The 19,172-nt window shown below is 44.2% G+C and overlaps 1 protein-coding gene across 1 annotated transcript in view; it reads right to left on the bottom strand.

The window, feature by feature from the left end:
* LOC140209146 (fibulin-7) overlaps positions 1-19,172 on the bottom strand; it is a 61,381-nt gene that overhangs the window by 19,574 nt on the left and 22,635 nt on the right. The window contains exons 3-5 of the mRNA XM_072277626.1: positions 18,078-18,251; positions 8,487-8,612; positions 1,158-1,283 (exon numbers count right to left, since the gene is read on the bottom strand). Coding sequence (XP_072133727.1) covers positions 1,158-1,283; positions 8,487-8,612; positions 18,078-18,251 — 426 coding nt within the window. The remainder of the gene's footprint in view (positions 1-1,157; positions 1,284-8,486; positions 8,613-18,077; positions 18,252-19,172) is intronic.

The following is a 19,172-nucleotide window of genomic DNA, read 5'->3' as shown; positions in this document are numbered from 1 at the left end:
AATTCTTTCCATTCACTCAGACAAAATGGATCAGTGCAGCTTTGAAAGGACCAGTTCATGGGGAGCAGAATTTGGATAATCAAACAAAGATATCATGAATATGTTTGATTCAAAGATTCAAAGTATATTTATTATCAAAGTATGCAGACAGAAAACAGTTCGGAGATTCCTCCTTCCGCGGGCATCCATGAAGCGATGAAACACCGTGGGACCTGTTCAAGAAAACACCGAACACCAGATGCACGGAAAAAAGAGAACAAATTGCGCAGTCAGCAAAAAGCGAGCAAACAGCACATAGAATATCAAGCATCAAACCAGTGGTATTGAGCTCAGTTCGGTTCGGCGCCGCACCGCGAGCTAATGCAGGTCGCAGGGCCATTCTCCGCCGAAGCGCCCCAGTCCGCGTTGATCGTCCCGATCAAACCGCTCAAAAACAGCAAAAAAAAAGAGTGATCAGAATCCAGGAACACATGCACCGTGAACCGCAAAGTCCCCCAGCACAAGTTTACAGCCTTGCCAATCAATCCTGGTAACATGGATCCCAACACTCCTGCACTTTCTTTGAATGGACGTTGGTATTGTCAACATTCATGATCCATCCCTAATTATTGATATTGGAGAGGCATTGACAAGTCACCCTCACTGATGAGTGTGGAGTCACATACATACCAGACGAGGAATAGGTGGCATATTTCTTTCCCAGAAGGATGTTAGAACATCCAATCCATTTTTTATTCTTTTTAAATAATAATTTAGTAGCTTTACAGTAACAGAGCCAGCTTTATTCCCCAGTTTAGGTAAATTACATGAATTAATTTCCCCAGCTGCTTCAGTGGGCTTCAGACAGGTCTTGGAATTGATGGTCCTCAACACTTTGGCTTAATTCAGAACTTAACCACTGAACCAAGGTATTGTCTCTGACCCAACAATAGCAGAAGATGATTTTATTTTCAAGAGGAAAAGATGGGCATGACATTTCCAAATAAAGACAGAAAACACCAGAAAATACTCAGCAGGTCAGGCAGCATCGACAGAAAGAGAAACAGAGGGAATGTTTCAGGGTCAATGACCCTTCATGGGAATTTGGAATTTGCTTTAGCTTAAAATAATGCTGAGGTCATTGCGGGTCTCCAGTGGTTATGAATAATTACACATACCTTGGCAGAGATTATTTTCATTAGTCCCACTCATATGGAAGCCGGCATCACAGGTGCAGTGTTGGGTCCTCTCGATCTTTGCACAGCGGGGCTTGCGACTGAAGGACCAGTCTGGTGCAGCAGCATCTTTGTGGTATGGGTGGGGGGAGGGTGGTAGAAATGACAAATCAGAAAGAGTTTATTCTTGTATTAGTCTCTGTTTTGACTAACACAATGAGCAGAAGGCGGCTGCAACTGATGGAAAGACACCTTGCCAGTAATTTTCCCACTGCGATTATAAGGTTGGCTTGACTATAAAGGCTATACCTAAGTGTAATAGTCTCCCTACCCATGCACTTTTATTTATATCCCAGTTTGACATTTGTTTTGTTTGGATGGTGCATTAGTTCTCCATCAGAATCATGTTGCAATGAGGTGTTGTTGGGCAGAGAGCCAGCATCTTATGATACATTAATCACGGTTGAGAAAAAAAAAGAGAAACATACAATATTTACCATTTTTAAGGCTTTATGAGCATAATTTTTTTTGGCTTTCTCTTTGAATTGTCCCTTCGAGAATTTGAAGGGAAGAGACTGTGAAAGAACTAAAATTAATTTCATTTAGGATGACAAGACCTACATTGAGCCCTTAACATAGCAGAACTTCTACAGTGCTTTACACGGCCATCAAACATGGCCAACAGAGCCAAAGAAGGAACGTTTGGATAGGCTCCTAAAAGTGAGGATAGAGAATGAAGGAGGATAGAGTATGGTTGATTTTAGGGAGGGAATTCCTGAGATTGGTTTGGATGACTGTGAGTAAGGTGAAGAGAGTGCTGATGGGCAAGAGGCAGAGCTGGAGGAACACAGAGTTCTCTGAGAACGGTTCATATTAAGGCCTGGTGATTTTTCCTCTTCCAATCGCGTGAACATTTCCACAAGTGGTTCCCAATATGACAGAATCTGGGAGGAGTTGATGAGGGTGTGGAGAGGACAAAAAATTGGATTAATCTAGGATTAATGTAAAGGGGTTGATCATGGATTCCAGGAACATCGAACAGCACAGGAGCAGGCCCTTCAGCCTACAACATCTGTGCTCAACGCTGAATTAATCTAATTTTCTTGTGCCTGTACTTGATCCAGGTCTCTCCATTCTATGTAAATTTATGAGCACATCTAATGGTCTCTTAAACACCTCTACTGCACCTGCTTCGCACATGCTCCCAGTAGCCCATTCTGGGCCCTACCACCCTCCAGGTAAAATACATGCCCCTACACATCTCCTTTAATCTTTTCCACTCTCACCTTAAATAGGTGTCCTCTAGTGTTTGATGTTTCAACAAAGTGCTGGTTTCTTTGTTGTTTGTAATTATGGTTCCATGATTCTATGACGTTCTCACTCCTGAGCTGGTCAGTTCTAGTCTGACTTTAGTGACTTAAGCTAATAACTCAGCTCAGCGATAAGGGAAAAAGTCAAAGTAAGTATACTATATACTTTGTCTCCTTACAGGCAGCCACAAAACATAGAAACCCAATAGAACCCATTAAAAAAAACTGTCAAACACCCAATGTGCAGAAAAAGAATTGCGCAAACAACAAAAGCAAGTAAGCAGCTGAAGTTCATGAAGGTGAATCCACAGCCACAAAGCCGGTTATCACTGCAGCCAATCCAGTAGCCCATCAGTCGCAGACTCAGTCTCAGTTCAGTGCAGTACTGGTGACATCTTTCTTTTGTAACCTACTTATGACACTACTTCAGTAAAGAGAAGGAGAGTTCTCTGTGGCAAATCTGTGCCAACAGTATCCTCCCAGCAATAACATTAAAGCAGATTAATTAGTGCTAGAAACATCAAGTTCTCACACTTCCAGTAGCTGCTTCCCTTCTATCCGTTCCCCCTTTTTCTATTCCTCTCTCAGATGTTCATAAATCCTGCCTTTCAGGATCTTCTCCATCAATTTACCAACCACTGAAGTAAGACTCACTGGTCCATAATTTCCTGGGCCATCCTTACTCCCTTTCTTGAATAATGGAACAACATCCGCAACCCTCCAATCCTCCAGACCCTCTCCCATCCTCATTGATGATGCAAAGATCATTGCCAGAGGCTCAGCAATCTCCTCCTTCACTTCCCACAGTAGCCTGGGGTACATCCCATCCGGTCCCAGTGATTTATCCAACTTGATGCTTTCCAAAAGCTCCAGCACATCCTCTTCCTTAATATCTACATGCTCAAGCTTTGCAGTCCGCTGCAAGTCATCCCTACAATCACCAAGATCCTCTTCCATTGTGAATACTGAAGCAAAGTATTCATTAAGTACCTCTGCTATCTCCTCCGGTTCCATACACATTTTCCCATTGTCACACTTGGTTGGTCTCATTCTCTCATGTCTTATCCTCTTGCTCTTCACATACTTGTCGTTTGCCTTGGGGTTTTCCTTAATCCTGTCTGCCAAGGCCTCCACATGGCCCCTTCTAGCTCTCCTAATTTCATTCTTAATCTCCACCTGATTCATCTGGCCTCACCACTATCTTCACCCTCTGCACCTCCCTCCCTTTATTCTATGCTCTATCTTCCTCTTTTATCAGATTCCATCATCTTCATCCCACCCATCGCCCCCCTCCAGCTTCTGACATCATCCCCACTCTCCATCTCTCCCTAATCTGCTTATCACCCACCCCTCGACTGGATCCACCCATCAGGCACCAGCTCTTGGTCCAACCTTTCCCTCCATGCTAAACACGAGAAAGTCTGCATAAGCTGGAAATCCAGAGCAACACACACAAAATACTGGAGGGACTCAGCAGGCCGGGCAGCATCGATAGAAAGGAACAGACAGTCAATGTTTCGGGCCGAGACCCTTATTCAGGTCTAAGAAGGAAGGGGGAAGATGCCAGAATAAAAAGGTGGGAAGAGGGGAAGAAAGCTAGCTGGGAGGGGATAGTTGAAACCAGGTGGGCTCCCTCCATCTTGCTGTCCCCGCTCTTTTCTCCCCAGTCCAGATGAAGGGTCTTGAACTGAAACATCAACTATCCATTTCCCTCCATAGATGCTGCCTGACCCACTGAGTTCCTACATCTCCTTTGTGTGCTACTCCTAATTCCAGTATCTGCTGTCTGCTGCAACTCCATGTCCATAAATTGCCATTCGCTTGCCTAAATGTAGCTAATTAACCTACCAGAACCACCTTTGGGATGTGGAAGAGAATTCCCAAAACCTCTGGCACAATTACAGGGAGAACACACAAACACCTCATGGGCAGCACCCGAAGCTGGGTTTGAACCCAGGTCACTGGTGCTCTGAGGGAACAATGCCTGCCGGTTGTGCATGCTTTTCACTTTCTTTCTTAAGGCTTCAGAAATTATTCTTTTTTTATAAAGGCAACTGGTTTCCAACATAGATTTAGATCCATCATCTCATTCTTGATAGTTTGACAGTGCACCATCTATAAATTGTGCATCAGCATTTCAATTCTGGTATTGGACACCTTATTGCAGCCAAAGTTGACTTTTGGGAGAACTACAGTGATAACCAGAGCATCAGAGACATAGGTTCAATCTAGACCTCAAATGCTGTCTTGGTGGAGTTTGCACGTTCTCCCTGTGACCATGTGGGTTTCCGCCCACATCCCAAAGATGTGCAGCTGGTCAGAGTCGAAGAGCAAGACCGCATTGATACAGGCCCCTCGGGCCAATCAGTCCATGCGGACCATGATGCCCGCCTTGCCAGTCCTAATTTCCTGCATTCAGTCCACATCTCTCTAAGCCCCATCCCTCCATGTACCTATCCACATCCTTCTTAAATGATGCCATTACACCGGCCTCAAACACCTCCTCTGGCAGTTCTTCTTTCAACATCCTCAGTGTGGAAATGTTGCTCCTCAGGACCCTTTCAATTATATCCCCTCTCACCCTAAAACTATCCAACCCCACCAGTTCTGTATTCCCCTACCCTGGGGAAAAGACTGACCATTCACTTTATCTCTGCCACTCATGACTTAATGTACATTTCTCCAAGCTTAACTTCATACTTCTATGTCTCAAGGAATAATGGCTTAGCTTGGTCATCTGCCTACAACTCGCACCCTCTAATCCTAGCAACATCCTCATAAATCTCTGCACTCTTTCCAGTTTACCAATCTCCCTCCTAAAACAGAGTGACCAAAACTGTGCACCGTACTCCTCCAAGTGTGACCTCAAACAAAAAAAACAGCTTAAGCAACCTCAGCATAACGTCCCAACTCTCACTCAGTACCTTGACTCGTGGAGGCCAGCACTCCAAACATCTTTTTCACTACCTGTGATACTACTTTCAACAAACTATACACTGGTGATCCTGGGCCTCTCTGTTCCACTACAACTCCCCAGTGCTCCACCAAACATGGGTACAAGCCTCCGTAGTGTCTGAGACATCAAGGAGTGGTGCTCATCATTTAAATCATTTACATACAGCATAAAAAGAAGTGGTCCCAACCCCGACCCCTGCGGAAAACCACTAGTCACTGGCAGCCAACCAGAAAAGGATTATTTTATTGCCAGTAACTTTCCTGTAATACCATGGGCTCTTAACTTGGTAAGTAGCCTCATGTGTGGCACCTTGTCAAGGGCCTTCTGAAAATCCAAATATACAACATCCACTACACCCCCTTTATCTACCCTTCTTGTAAGCTCCTCAAAGAATTCCAATAGGTTTGTCAGGCAGGATTCCCTTAAGGAAACCATGCTGACTTTGTTCTGTCTTGTCCTGTGTCACCAGCTACTCCATAACCTCATCCTTAACAATCGACTCCAACTTCTTCCCAACTACTGAGGTCAGGCTAACTGGTCTATAATTTCCTTTTTGCTGCCTTCCTCCTTTCTTAAACAGTGGAGTGACATTTGCAATTTTCCAGTTCTCCAAAACCATGCCAGATTCTTGAAAGATCATTACTATTGCCTCCACGATCTCTACTGCTACCTCTTTCAGAACCCTGGGGTGCAGTTCACCTGGTCCAGGTGATTTATGTACCTTTAGGTCTTCCAGCTTTTTGAGCACCTTCTCCCTTGTAATTGTAACTGCACTCACTTCTCTTCCCTCAAACCCTTCAACACCTGGCACACTGATAGCGTCTTCCACAGTGAAGACTGATACAAAATACTAATTTAGTTTATCTGCCACCTCCTTGTCCCCCATTATTGCTCCAGCCTCATTTTCAAGCGGTCCTATATCCACTCTCATCTCCCTTTTATTTTTATATACTTGAGAAAGCTTTTTGTATTGACTTTGATATTGTTTGCTTTCATATTTAATCTTTTCCCTCCTCATGATTCCTATAGTTGCTTTCTGTTAAGTTTCTAAAAGCTTCCCAATCCTCTATCTTCCTGCCAATTTTTGCTTTATTGTATGCCCTCTCCTTTGCCTGTACATTAGCTTTGACTTTCCTTGTCAGTCACGGTTGTACTGTTTTGCCATTTGAGTATTCATTCATTTTTGGAATACATCTGTCCTGCATCTTCTTCATTTTTCCCAGAAACTCATGCCATTGCTGCTCTGCTGTCATCCCTGCCAGCAGCTCCTTCCAATTTACTTTGGCCAACTCCTCTCTCATGCTGCTAATTTCCTTTACTCCACTGAAATACTGTTACATCAGACTTGACTTTCTCTCTATCAAATTTCAAGTTGACCTCAACCATATTGTGATCACTGTCTCCTAAGGGCTCTTTTCCCTTAAACTCTTTAATTGCCTCTGGTTGATTACATAACACCCAATCCAGTATAGCTGATTCCCTAGTAGGCTCAACGATAAACTGCTCTAAAAAGCCTTCTCATAGGCATTCAACAAACTCACTCTCTTGGGATCCATTACCAACTTGATTTTCCGAATCGACTTGCATGTTAAAATATCCCATGACTTTTCCTTTTTGACACGCCTTTTCTATTTCCATTGTAATCTGCAGTCCCCATCGCAGCTACTGTTAGGAGGCCCGTATATAACTGCCATCAGGGTCCTTTTACCCTTGCAGTTTCTTAACGCAACCCACAATTTCTGATCCTATGTCACATTTTTCTACTGATCTGTTGCCATTCTTTACCAGCAGAGTCACATCACCCCATCTGCCTACCTTCCTATCCCTCCAATACAACCTTGGACATTAAGCTCCCAACTACAACCATCCTTCAGCCGTGTATCAGTGATGGCCTCAACATCGTACCAGACAATCTGTAAAAGCACAACAAGATCATCCACCTCATTTCTTACACTCGGTGCATTGAGATATAACTCTTTGAGTACTGTATTTGCTACCCTTTTCAATTCTGCATCCCTAATGCACTGATACTCACCCTGCAGGCTGCAATTTTGTCCTATTGCCGGTCTGCACTTCCCGACATTCTGACTGCACGCTATCTTTGCTTTTTTTTTTACCATCCATCCTATCCTGAGTCCTTTCACTCCAGTTCCCATCCCCCTGCCAAATTAGTTGAAACCCTCCCCAACAGCTCAAACAAACCTGCCCACGAGAATATTGGTCCCCCTTGTTCAGGTGCAACCCGTTCCTTTTGTACAGGTCATACCTCCCCCAGAAGAGATTCCCATGATGCAAGAACCTGAAACCCTGGCCCCTGCACCAGGCTCTCAGCCACACATTTATCTAAGAATTTATTGGTAGCAGAAATGTTGGTGTCAGAGCTGGTATGTAATTCATACCTCTCCTGGCTGCCCAGTAAAGCAGCATACATTTATACCTATAATCTCAAACAGTGGTGCAGTGCTAAAAACAGGGGTTCCCAACTTTTTTATGCCATGGACCAATACCATTAAGAAAGGTGTCTGTGGATCCCAGTTTGGGAGCCCTGGCTGACAGCTTGTCACTCAGTCTTCTTCTCCTGCTCTCTAATATGTGTCTCTATATCTTAAAAACAATTTAAAATGTTATTGAATATTTAAAAGCATGACCACATCCCCTCAGTGGAATGTGCGTGCATAGGCAAGATCAAAACTCTACTTCAAAGAGAAGAGTCTGGGCCAGATTACAGCCATTACAAATAAATAAAAACATAGCCGGCTTGCAATTCAGCAGGGAAAAGTCTATTAATATTCCTTCGTCAGCATGGATTCCTTGGGTCAAAAAAACATTTCTGTGATATTACGTATTGTGGCAACTCCATAACCAACAATTATCACATTATTTTTTAAAACAAATGTAACAATTGGGCCAAAGTTTCAAAATGTATGACTTTGTAAAATCCCTTTCAGGACATGGCAGCTGGATATTTTTGGAGAAAAGCATTGATATTTCCTTCATTACTTTTACTGGAACAAGTCTTTCAGTGTTCATATCCCCAAATTCAGTTGATGCCCAGATGTGACCAACCTGTCTGCACTGGATACTCGCAGTGGCTCCCTGTCCAGAGGCTTGGACAGATACATGTGTAGCGGTTCACAGCATCCACACAGGTCCCTCCATTCTGGCACGGGTTGCTAGTGCACTCATTAATTTCTGTAAGAGAAACTAAACAGTGTTGGTAATTGCCTTAATACTGAGATGCAGTCATGTGAAGTTATGGGAGCAGGTGCTGGATGGTGTATATCATAAGCGCTGGTTATGTGGCTGGGGTCACCTGTCTTGTAAAGACATTGCCCAAGAAGGCAATAGCAAACCACTTCTGTAGAAAAATTTGCCAAGAGCAATCACGGTCACAGAAAGACCATGTCATATGACATGACACATAACGAACGAACAAGTGAATTGAAATGCAACGAAAAGTTTTTGTTTTCATATCATCCATACCCAAGTCCATTAAGATAGTACTAAAATAAGTATTACAATTACAGGGAAAGTGCGGTGCAGGGAGACAACTCAAATGCAAGAGCCACAATGAGGGAGATGGAGCGATCAAGTAATTAAAAGTTTATCTTTTTTGTATATGACAGTTCCACTCAAGAGTCTGATGAAAAGACACGATGAAACCACTGCTCAGGTGAGGATTCATTCAGACTTTTAAAACTATTTCTGGGTTGGAATAAAAGATGGAGTTCCAGAGATGTTCCTGAACCATAGAACTGTGTAGCACATGGAGATTATTTGGACAGCGACATTGAAAACATTGTACAATTAACTCCATTTGCTCTTTCCCCAAAGTTTGCAAATCCGCTGCCTTTAATTGTTCATGTTTTTTTGTAGGCTGTGGTTGAACGAACATAAAATATGATTTTGAAGAATACTCCACCAGTGAAAATGTCCAATGTTGACTAACATGGCTACCTCTCACCTCTCCTGAAAGACCTCTCCATGTAGGTCTTTCAGTCAAAGTCATTTAGATCAAATTTCTTCCCCATTCTGATGTTTGGTCTGAACAACTGAACCGCTTGACTATGCCTTGATGCTTTTATGCATTGTTGCTGCCACATGATTGGCTGATTAGATATTTGTATTAACAAGCAGAACGACAGGTGTACCTAATATAGTGGCCACCTCCACTTGTACAGCAGAGAGCCCATCACTGAGTGTATAGCGAAATGACACTGCACTGCAGGGATCTGCGTCATTGCACTTGTAGTTTTTAATTTCGCATTGATACAAAACACCAGTTGGGTCAACAGTTTCACAGTGTCATCATGAAAATTGTCACTTCAGTGACTGAGTACAAGATCAGTCCTGCAGTGAGGTGTTAATGAAGTTTCTGAATAGGATCCTGGAGTTTGTAGCCAGAACAGTTAAGTGCACAAGTACACAGTATGCTGTACTGCTTTGGGACCTCGTCATTATACCAGGATCAGGTTTTGATACAATGCCCCCTTTGTATCCAAGGCCAAAGTCCTGCAGATGCTGAAAATCTGAAATAAAAAGAGAATCTGGAAACGATCAGTAAACCAGACGGCCTCTGTGAAAGGAGAGACTGAGTTAATGCTTAATGCTTCTGTTCAATGTCCTTTTATTAAAGGTGGGAAGACTCTGAAATAAAACAAGCTTTAAGATGCAGAGAAAGGGAGAGAGGCAAAGAGAACCATAGAGAAAGGGTACAGAGCCGGGGAAACACATTGGCACAAGCTGTAGTAGAGCCAGTTAAGATTGGCATAAGGTTAAGGCCAAAGTCAAAGTAAGTTTATCATCAAAGTACATATATGTTACCATATCCTACCTTGAAATTCATTTTCTTGCAGGCATTCACAGGAATTACACCAGAATTTATGAAAACTATAGATAAGCAAGGACAGACAAACAAGCAGTGTGCAAAAGAAGATAAAATATACAAACAAACAATAAATAATACAGAGAACATGAGTTGTAGAGTGCTTGGAAGTGAGCCTGTACGTTGTGGAATTAGTTCAGAGTTTTGGTGAGTGGTGTTATCCATGCTGGTGTAGGAGCTTCATGCTGTAGGGTAATAACTGTTCCCGAACCTGGTGACGTGGGACCCAAGGCTTCTGTGGCTCCTGTCCAATGACAGCAGGAAGAAGAGAGAGCATAGCCTGGATGGAGGGAGAACGTTGATGATGGATCCTTTCTTGTGGCAGCGCTCCACGTAAACGCGCTCAATGGTGGGGAAGGCTTTGCCTGACTCCAACTTTCTGTTCCTGCGCATTGGCATTTCTATATCACATCATGATGCAACCAGTTAGGTTACCCTGCACTGTACATCTATAGAAGTTTGCCAAAGTTTTGGTGACGGGCCGAATCTATGGGAAATTCTAAAAAAAAGTAGAGGTACTCTCATGCCTTCTTTGTAATGGCACCTACATGTTGGCCCAGGACAGATCCTCTGATATGAAAATACTAAGGAATTTAAAACTACTGACCCTCTTCACCGCCGATCCCCAAATAAGGATTTTATTTGATCAAGGACCTCCGGTTTCTTCCTCCTGGAGTCGCTGATCAGCTCTCTGGGTTTGCTGATGACGAGTGTGAGGTTGTTGTTGTGGCACCACCCACCCAAATTTTCATTCTCCCTCCTGTGTGCTGATTCGTCACCACGTTTCATTCGGCCAGTGGCGGTGGAGTCAAAAACAAATTCAAATATGGCAGTGGACCTGTGCTTAGCAGGGGACTAAGCATGCCTCCTGGTGCTGTACCTGTGCTGATGGTGATTGTGTCACACCACAGTCCTGCACCAGCTTGTCTGAAATGGTAATACATATTAAACCAGCCCTACCACATGGCAAGTAAATACGGCAGTGGCACTGGAATCAGACCATCAACACTTCATTCCCCTGCAGAAATTATTAATCTGTCCATTCCGTTTACAGTTCTAGGCAAAGGTAAGTCAGCATATCTTCCATTCCTCAAAGTTGCTGGTGAACACAGCAGGCCAGGCAGCATCTCTAGGAAGAGGTACAGTCGATGTTTCAGGCCAAGACCCTTCGTCAGGACTAAGGAATCTTAGTCATCTGCAGAATTCCTCTTATCTTCCATTCCTGGTTGGCATCAGCCCATTAAGAATCAACTGTATCGTGTGTGGATGGGATTTACATGTCTTCAAGACTCGTGTCCAAGAGGCCACAATTAGGAACAATGAAACCCAGAAGAGACCTCAAGTGGGAAATGCTGACCACCATATCCAATTGCAGAGGGATCTTTTCCCTCTATTATCATGTACTGCACTGTACTGCTGCTGCCAAGTTAACAAATTTCACGATATATGCCGGTGATATTAAATCTGATTCTGATACTGTCACTACATTGCTAATCAGCCACCAGTCTAGAAGTAGTCCAAGTAAAGGGATAGATTGTGATGAATATTTCTCCTAATATAAATTTAATTCTGTTCATTCAAGTCCTATCATGTCGACAAACTTCGTTGACCTTTGCTGCTTTTGGAAAGGAGGCTTTATAAACACCATCAACGCAGTGGCTCGGCAAGTAACCCTGCTCCCTCAACTCCAGCAACCCAGTCTAATCCTGCTGTCTGTGTGGATTTTGCATGTTCTCCCCGAGTCTGTGTGGGCTTCTTCTGGGTGTCCTGGTTTCCTCCCCTAATCCTAAAGATTTCCAGGTAGACTGGCCACCATGAATTCCCCCCCGGCATAAATGTGTGGCAGGAGAACGAATGAGAGTAAGTGAGGGGGTGGGATTTAATAGGGAGGTGGTACGAGGTGGGTAACCTCTTTCTAAGGAGAAGAGAAAAAACGAGACACTCATATAGTGACTCTAATAAGTTCAGGAGCTGTACAGATGGCGAGATGCTAACTGGGCAGAAATGCCAACATATAATCAGGAGATGTCACTCCCCCTCACCCCTTTCACACAGCTCCATCATTCCCCCTTTGATTCTTTTTCCACTATCATACACTAGGGCAATGTACACCAGCCCATTAGTGCCCCCTGATTATTCTGCCACACCTACGCTGGTAGATCAATTGACCAACCTCCACAACTTTGGGCTGTGGGAGGAAATCGGAGCACATGGGGGAATCCGCATGGTCACGGGACAAACATGCAGGCAGCTCCTACCTCAGAAGCAAACCCGGGTTTCTGGAGCTACCTGCAGAGCCACCATGCACCCAGTGAATCAGCCACTTCCTCACGTGCCGTGACACGTGCAATGTCCTAGGGTCACTGATCCACTCAGGGGACTGAAATTAGGTTTAATCCATTCAGACTCTCGTTCAAATTCTCGGCTTTTATTCTGATCTGAGATCTCTTTGATGCGAATGAGGATTGTATTTCTGCAAGGCATTTTGCTTCAGTCTAACTTTTGCAGTCATTTACATAATTTTAGTTATTAGAAAACATTTTCAAAACAATTATTAGTAATGTTTAAATATTTCACACTCTTTAGTTTTAATACTGTGGTTTTTAAATGGACTAAATGAGAATGGTGAGACCCAAGATATTGAAACTGTAGCAGCTGAGATTTAGTGCTCGGTTGGGAACAGGTTATTGAGTCACAAAGTAAAATACAAATGCTTCATTTAAACAGTGAGGGAAAGAGAGGGTAATAAACTGGTCCAAAGATTTACCAGGAACAGTGGCAGAGGTCCTCTCAGGAAACCTCTGCAAAATGTGAGATTGTTTGTGCTGGGTATACAGGAAAGGAGGAGTCCACAGACCCCTCAGTTAACGGTAGGGATCCAGGGCATTAAAAAGAAGAGTTAGGAACCCTTGCAGCAAAGTCTGGTTTACTGAGCAAGTGCACTTCAACAATTCAGGCAGCTGCCATCAAACTGCCCTTTTTCCTTAAGAATCAGGAAGGAATTTCTACACAGCAGAGTAGCATAAGGAAGGTAGTGGGTGTTGATATTGATTCATCAGGTTATGCCACCACTGTTTACTTGTATAACATTTTGGTTATGTTGAAGCTGGAGTACAACTAGATATGAGCTACAGAAAGAATAGATTGGGCTCAGAATGGACATTGCAAAAACGCACCAAAATGACCCATATCTAGAATGTATGAAGGGTAATGTCATGAAGTTCCATAGACCAGCACTGCATTTCTTTGAATTCAGAAGACTAAGAGGATGACCTAAGAGACTGCAGATGGATTTAGTGGGGTAACTAACAAGACTACTTTCCCCAAAAAGTGGATTAGGAAACAGGCAATGCAAAAAGATTTAAAGAAAAATATTTCAGGGTAACTTCAAGTAGAAGCAGGGCATTGCCTGGAACTCTCTTCCCTGTTAAAGCCAGAGATTAAAAGTTAAAGGTTGACTTGTATGCGGTTATGTTAGAGGACAGGAGTAGTCGTGGCTAAGCAAATACGATCAGCCTTAACCTAATTGAATGAAGCAAGCACCTAAAGGGGCTGATTAACCCAGTCCTCTCAAAGTTCTTTTGGGATAACTGTCCATCTGTGATCTTAGATGGCAGCTCCTTTACTGCTTCTCAAGGGATTTAGTTCACAACAGAATGGGCTCCACAGTAACACTCAGACAGATGAGCTGAACCCTGCACAAACTGCTACACAGAGCTCTCTGAAGCCAACCATCTGTGCAGCATCCGCACAGTCACTCCGCCCCTGCAGACGAGGCGCAGAAGCCATCAATAGCATGCCTGGAATAGCTCCGGACTGTTAGACCATGAAGTTATTGGACTGAAATGTCTGAAGCCATTAGCCCAATGTGACTTCCGAAATCCATCAAGGTTGGTGGCTGGCTTGCTTTGCAAGTGAGCGCAGGTAGCCTCACAATGGCGGAGGCTGCCTGATGGGGAAGCTCCGTCTGGAATGTGAAAGAATGCGTTTATCGTTACACTGAGGAGAGACAAGCGGGTGTTCCCACGTGGGGAATGCAAAGCGGGTTTACTTTAAGCGTGTGATCTTTAAGCTAGCTTTGATCAGAGCGGTTTTCTGTGACTAGCAACACCAGAAAAACTTCATTATTCAAATCTTCAGAAATCTAGGGGTTATTGTTAAACTTCATTTGCAGTTTTACTTACGGGGTCAATGCAAGAGAAGAGCTCCCATTCACAGTTTGCTCTTTAGCTATCAAAGAAAGGAAGTTGACTCCATGAACTAACCACATGCATATTCATGAGCAAGCATTTAATATATAGTATTATTAATATATAGTAATGGCAACATTAACTCATTCATTACATCTTATGCTAAAAAGTGGATAGAATGCTTACGTTCATTGTTTCTGTTCTAATGTGGTGTAGAGTCACCTAGGGTTTTTAAAAAATGTATGTTTAAGGTTAATTATTTTGTTTTTGATTGATAAGATTTATAAAAAAATGGCCTACCTGGAAAATTATTTTATTTTCCTAATAAACTCTAAGTGTCAATCAGGCAGAATCTACATTTTCAGTCACTGCTTTCAGTGTGCCAGGCCAGGCTTTCTGAACACTTATTGAGCTAATAGATGACAGAGATAAGAAGAAAAAGGTTGGAAGAATAGATGCTGAAGTATAATGGGAGGGGGGTGGGGGAGAACAGATGAAAGAGATTTAAGAGTTTGTAGAAGAAATAATTAAAATAAAGCCTGAACTGACCTGAATGGGGACCACAATCTCTTTTTCCACAGATGTACGGTGGAGAGCATTCTGACAGGCTGCATCACTGTCTGGTATGGAGGGGCTACTGCACAGGACCGAAAGAAGCCGCAGAGAGTTGTAAGCTTAGTCAGCTCCATCATGGGCACTAGGCTAGCCTCTGTAGTATTGAAGAAATCTTGAAGGAGCAATGCCTCAGAAAAGCAGCGTCCACTATTAAGGCCCCCCCACCTCCCCCACAAGGCCCTCTTCTCATTGTTACTGTCAGACAGGAGGTACAGAAGCCTGAAGGCACACACTCAATGATTCAGAAACAGCTTCTTCCCCTCTGCCGTCTGATTCTTGAATGGACATTGAACTGCCGCTGCAAGGTTAACATATTTCATGACATCACCCAGTGATATTAAACCTGATTCTGATTCTGAACCTTGTCATGGTTTAGAGGTATGTGTGCCTCAATGACCCAGAGAGCTATGCTGTACGGAGTCAGGGCTTTATGCTTTGGCTCTAGGTAGGGTCACCCATGCTAAACAGGCGAAAGGGCAGAGGCCAGACTAAGAGCGAACCCCCAGGTTTGAGGGTTCAGCTCAGGGCTAACAACCCTGACTGGTAAAATAAAATTGTTACCGAAACAGCAATGAAGAACCCTTCTACAGCTGAGTGTGATGGTATCCCTAAGTCTCCACCTGGGACTTGCATGCCCGACAGTAGTGAAAACCGAGAGAAAGCTACTGACATGATGAAGGAAGTCCTGGACCACCACAGAGCTGGAGGATCTTCTCGCTGCCCTAAAAGCCAGTGGCATAATGGGCAGTAAGTAAGTAATTTATATGTTCTTTGAGGATACAACAAATGGGGTGGGACGGTGCGGTGGGGAGAAGAGGAGAGGGGAAGATTAACATTGTATATTTTCAATGTCAAGAATCTGGTGCCTGATGGAACTTTACAAGAGTGCTGATACAATTCATCAGTAGAGGAGAAACAAACAATTTGCTGGGGGAGCTCAGCATGTTGAGCAGAATCTGTGGAAGGAAAGGAACTGTCGACAACCAGTCAAAACCCTGCATCAGGAATTACATTCTCCCTCCAGGCCCCATACATGCTGCTTCACCCGTTGAGATCCTCAGCAGAGGTTCTGTTGCTCCAGGTTCTAGCATCTGCCGTCTCTGGTGTCATCATTGATAGAGGATAGTCTTTCTGACAGAAGACACAGAGCCAGGTTAACTCAGTCACTTTCATGTTTCCAACCTGTAACTAATGGAATTGGGTGGCAGGGTGGAGATACATCTCTATCAAAGGAGGTGTAAGGTTCTCCTTCCCTCTGCAAGCCTGCAGGTCACCCTGGAGCAAGGTGTAGCACCTGCTTAGCCCCACCGCCCCCACCCCTCAATCAGCCATGGGAGTAGGTGGTGGATGGTCATATCAGCAGCTGGTGCATACCACAAGACCTGGTTCAGTGACCACAGGTGCCAGGCAGACAATTTCTGAAGAGTATTGATAATGGCTGGGGTCACTGTCTTGTAAAGACACTGCCCAGAAGGCGGCAATGGCAAACCACTTCTGTAGAAAAGTTTCCCAAGAACAATCATGGTCATGGACAGATGGAAGACTGACATTGCCTACATCATATGACAGGGCACACAATAATGTTGAACTAATGGAATACTACAGGAATCAGATCTGGAATTTCAACTATGTACAATAATGACTTGGTGATGAAGGAACCAAGTGTGTTGTACAGAAAAACGTTGATGCAAAGGTAGGCAGGATAATAGTTTCTGCAACGGTTAGAAATAAATTAAGTGAAGGGGCAAAAATATTGGCAGATGGGAGACAATCTGTGGATTAACTCACTTTGGTGGGGAAAAAAGAATCAGAATGTTGGTTCAGATTCTGATTCTGAAATTACAGGAAGCTGCAGTACAGGGGAATTGTACATTTATCACAGGAGGTAGTAAGCAGATGCAGTAATTAAGGCAAATGGAAAGCTGGCTTTTGTTGCAAAATTAGATGGAACACAAATATAGTTGCGGAGGTAGATCATTGCAAACGACACGAGAGGCTTTCAGGATAAAGATAGTGAGGATACCAATATCTTCTTTTGGAGAAATAACATTTGTTCTTTACAATGGTCCTGCACGCTAAATAATCAGCTCGGACCTCAGAGGAACTCATCTATTCTTCTTCGAAGTAAAGCTGTCATGTCTTCGACATCCTTCTGAGGAAAAAGCCTGTCCTGAAGCACAGCACTTTCGGTGAGAGCCCGCTTCCTAACTCCACTGAAGTGAAATATGTTGAGTCTTTAGAAAGGACAATTCACTGACCACGGGGGGAGGGAGGTAGCAGGAAACCACACTTCATTCCTAGAGGACTGGGAGATGTATTCAACTAGAAATGAAGAGATTAGCATCTCCTCTGAATGTCAATCCCCACCGCCAACACCATTATCCAAGACATACCCCATCACCGCTCCAACAAACCAGCTCTACCATCATCCCACCCCCCACTTCTTTCTCCATCATCCCTGCTCTGCCCTGCCCCACCCCACCATGCCCTTCAATCACCCCCACACCATCCACCCCAGCCCCAACACTTCCTCACCATCACCCCAATCAGCCCACCACTAACGCCCCCCATAATCTTCCTGACCCCATTACCATCACCTCCACCATCTCTCCAGCCCAACACTAAGACTCTCACCATCTTCCTCACCCTAGCACCATCACCCCATTCCAGCCTACTACTACCATAACCCTCACGCAATAATCATCCACCACTGTCAGCCAGCCCTACATCATCAGCAGCCCACCATTACCGTCGGTCCCAGCCCAGCACCACTGCTCCACCAATCACATTTTAGAGAATGCCGCCCACTCCGACAGGATAACTCATCACTGCCGCGGCTCGTTTGATCCAGAAGCTGAGAGTAATGTCTCATTTTTAGTTTCTGGATTCCTGTTTCCTCGTTTTACGCAAATGACTGGAGATCTTGGTCGCCGTGCCAACCTACGGTGAAAGGGCAAGGAGAGTTACCTGTGCAGTTAGCTCTCTGCCCTGTCCACCGACCGTTGGGCTGACACACTCTCGTACTCGAGCCACTCAGCTGATATCCGGGCTGGCAGACAAAGTGCACTTCGTGGTCTGTTCTATACTTGGAGCCAAACTTCTTGCCATGCCTGGGTGCCTCCAGAGAAGGGCATGATATTACTGAAACAGACAGAGAGAGCAAGGTCTCAGCAGAGCTCACATTCTTCACACCATAACACTCAATTAACGAGGAACCTCTGGTGTCTATCATTTACTACAAATCATACATGTAATGGCCTGGTTCATATTTTCACCGTTATGCTGTATGTATTTCATTTAGCAGCTCTGTCAGAGCAGTCTTTACTGGTTTCAGCTTGTTTGGATAATTGTTCAAGATAAGAGATGAGGAGAAATGTGTGCCATCCAACCAGGATGGTCGAATTAAGCGGAGGTTTCTCTGGTGAGGGGCACTAAGGTTGGGCTTGGGGCTTTTGTTCAAGAGGAGATGAAAAGGGAAGACGCAGGAGAGAAGAGGTTGTAGGATTCGACCCGGAGCGGGTCCATGATTCGATGAAGCCAGGGGCAAGATCAATTGAGGATTGGTGATTATGGAGAAACTTTGAGATCCAACTTGTGCACATTTGACTGTTTAATTAGAATGGGCCCTTTTCTTTTTGTTATTCTTTACTAACCCTTCAGTTAAGATTCACAAATATAATTCCTTTAATTGTCTGCAGTGTGCTGTCTGTTATTTTGTGGCATTAATTTGTAATGGGGTAGCGAATGACACAGCATCCACACAAACTGGGGTCTGGGGTGGGGTCAAGCACGCCTCAGTCTCACGAGTTTGGTGGGGCCGGAGGTTGTCTTCCCTGGACTTACACAGCCAAGGAAACCAGAGGGTTTCATACAGTAAACACACAAACGCTTGAAGATCCAGTAGCTGTTTGTGAAGCAAAAGAAAAATAAACCTGCTGGAGGAAGCCAGCTGGTCAAGCATCATCTGGGGAGGCAGAGGGATGGTTAGTGTTCGGGCCAGGACCCTGCTTCAGGGCGTCTACCATTGCTCTGCCTCCACAGATGATGCCTGACCTGCCAAGT

The sequence above is a fragment of the Mobula birostris genome, chromosome 2, assembly GCF_030028105.1.
Source record: "Mobula birostris isolate sMobBir1 chromosome 2, sMobBir1.hap1, whole genome shotgun sequence".
Lineage (NCBI taxonomy): Eukaryota > Metazoa > Chordata > Chondrichthyes > Myliobatiformes > Myliobatidae > Mobula > Mobula birostris.
This window is presented reverse-complemented; position numbering and strand designations above follow the sequence as displayed.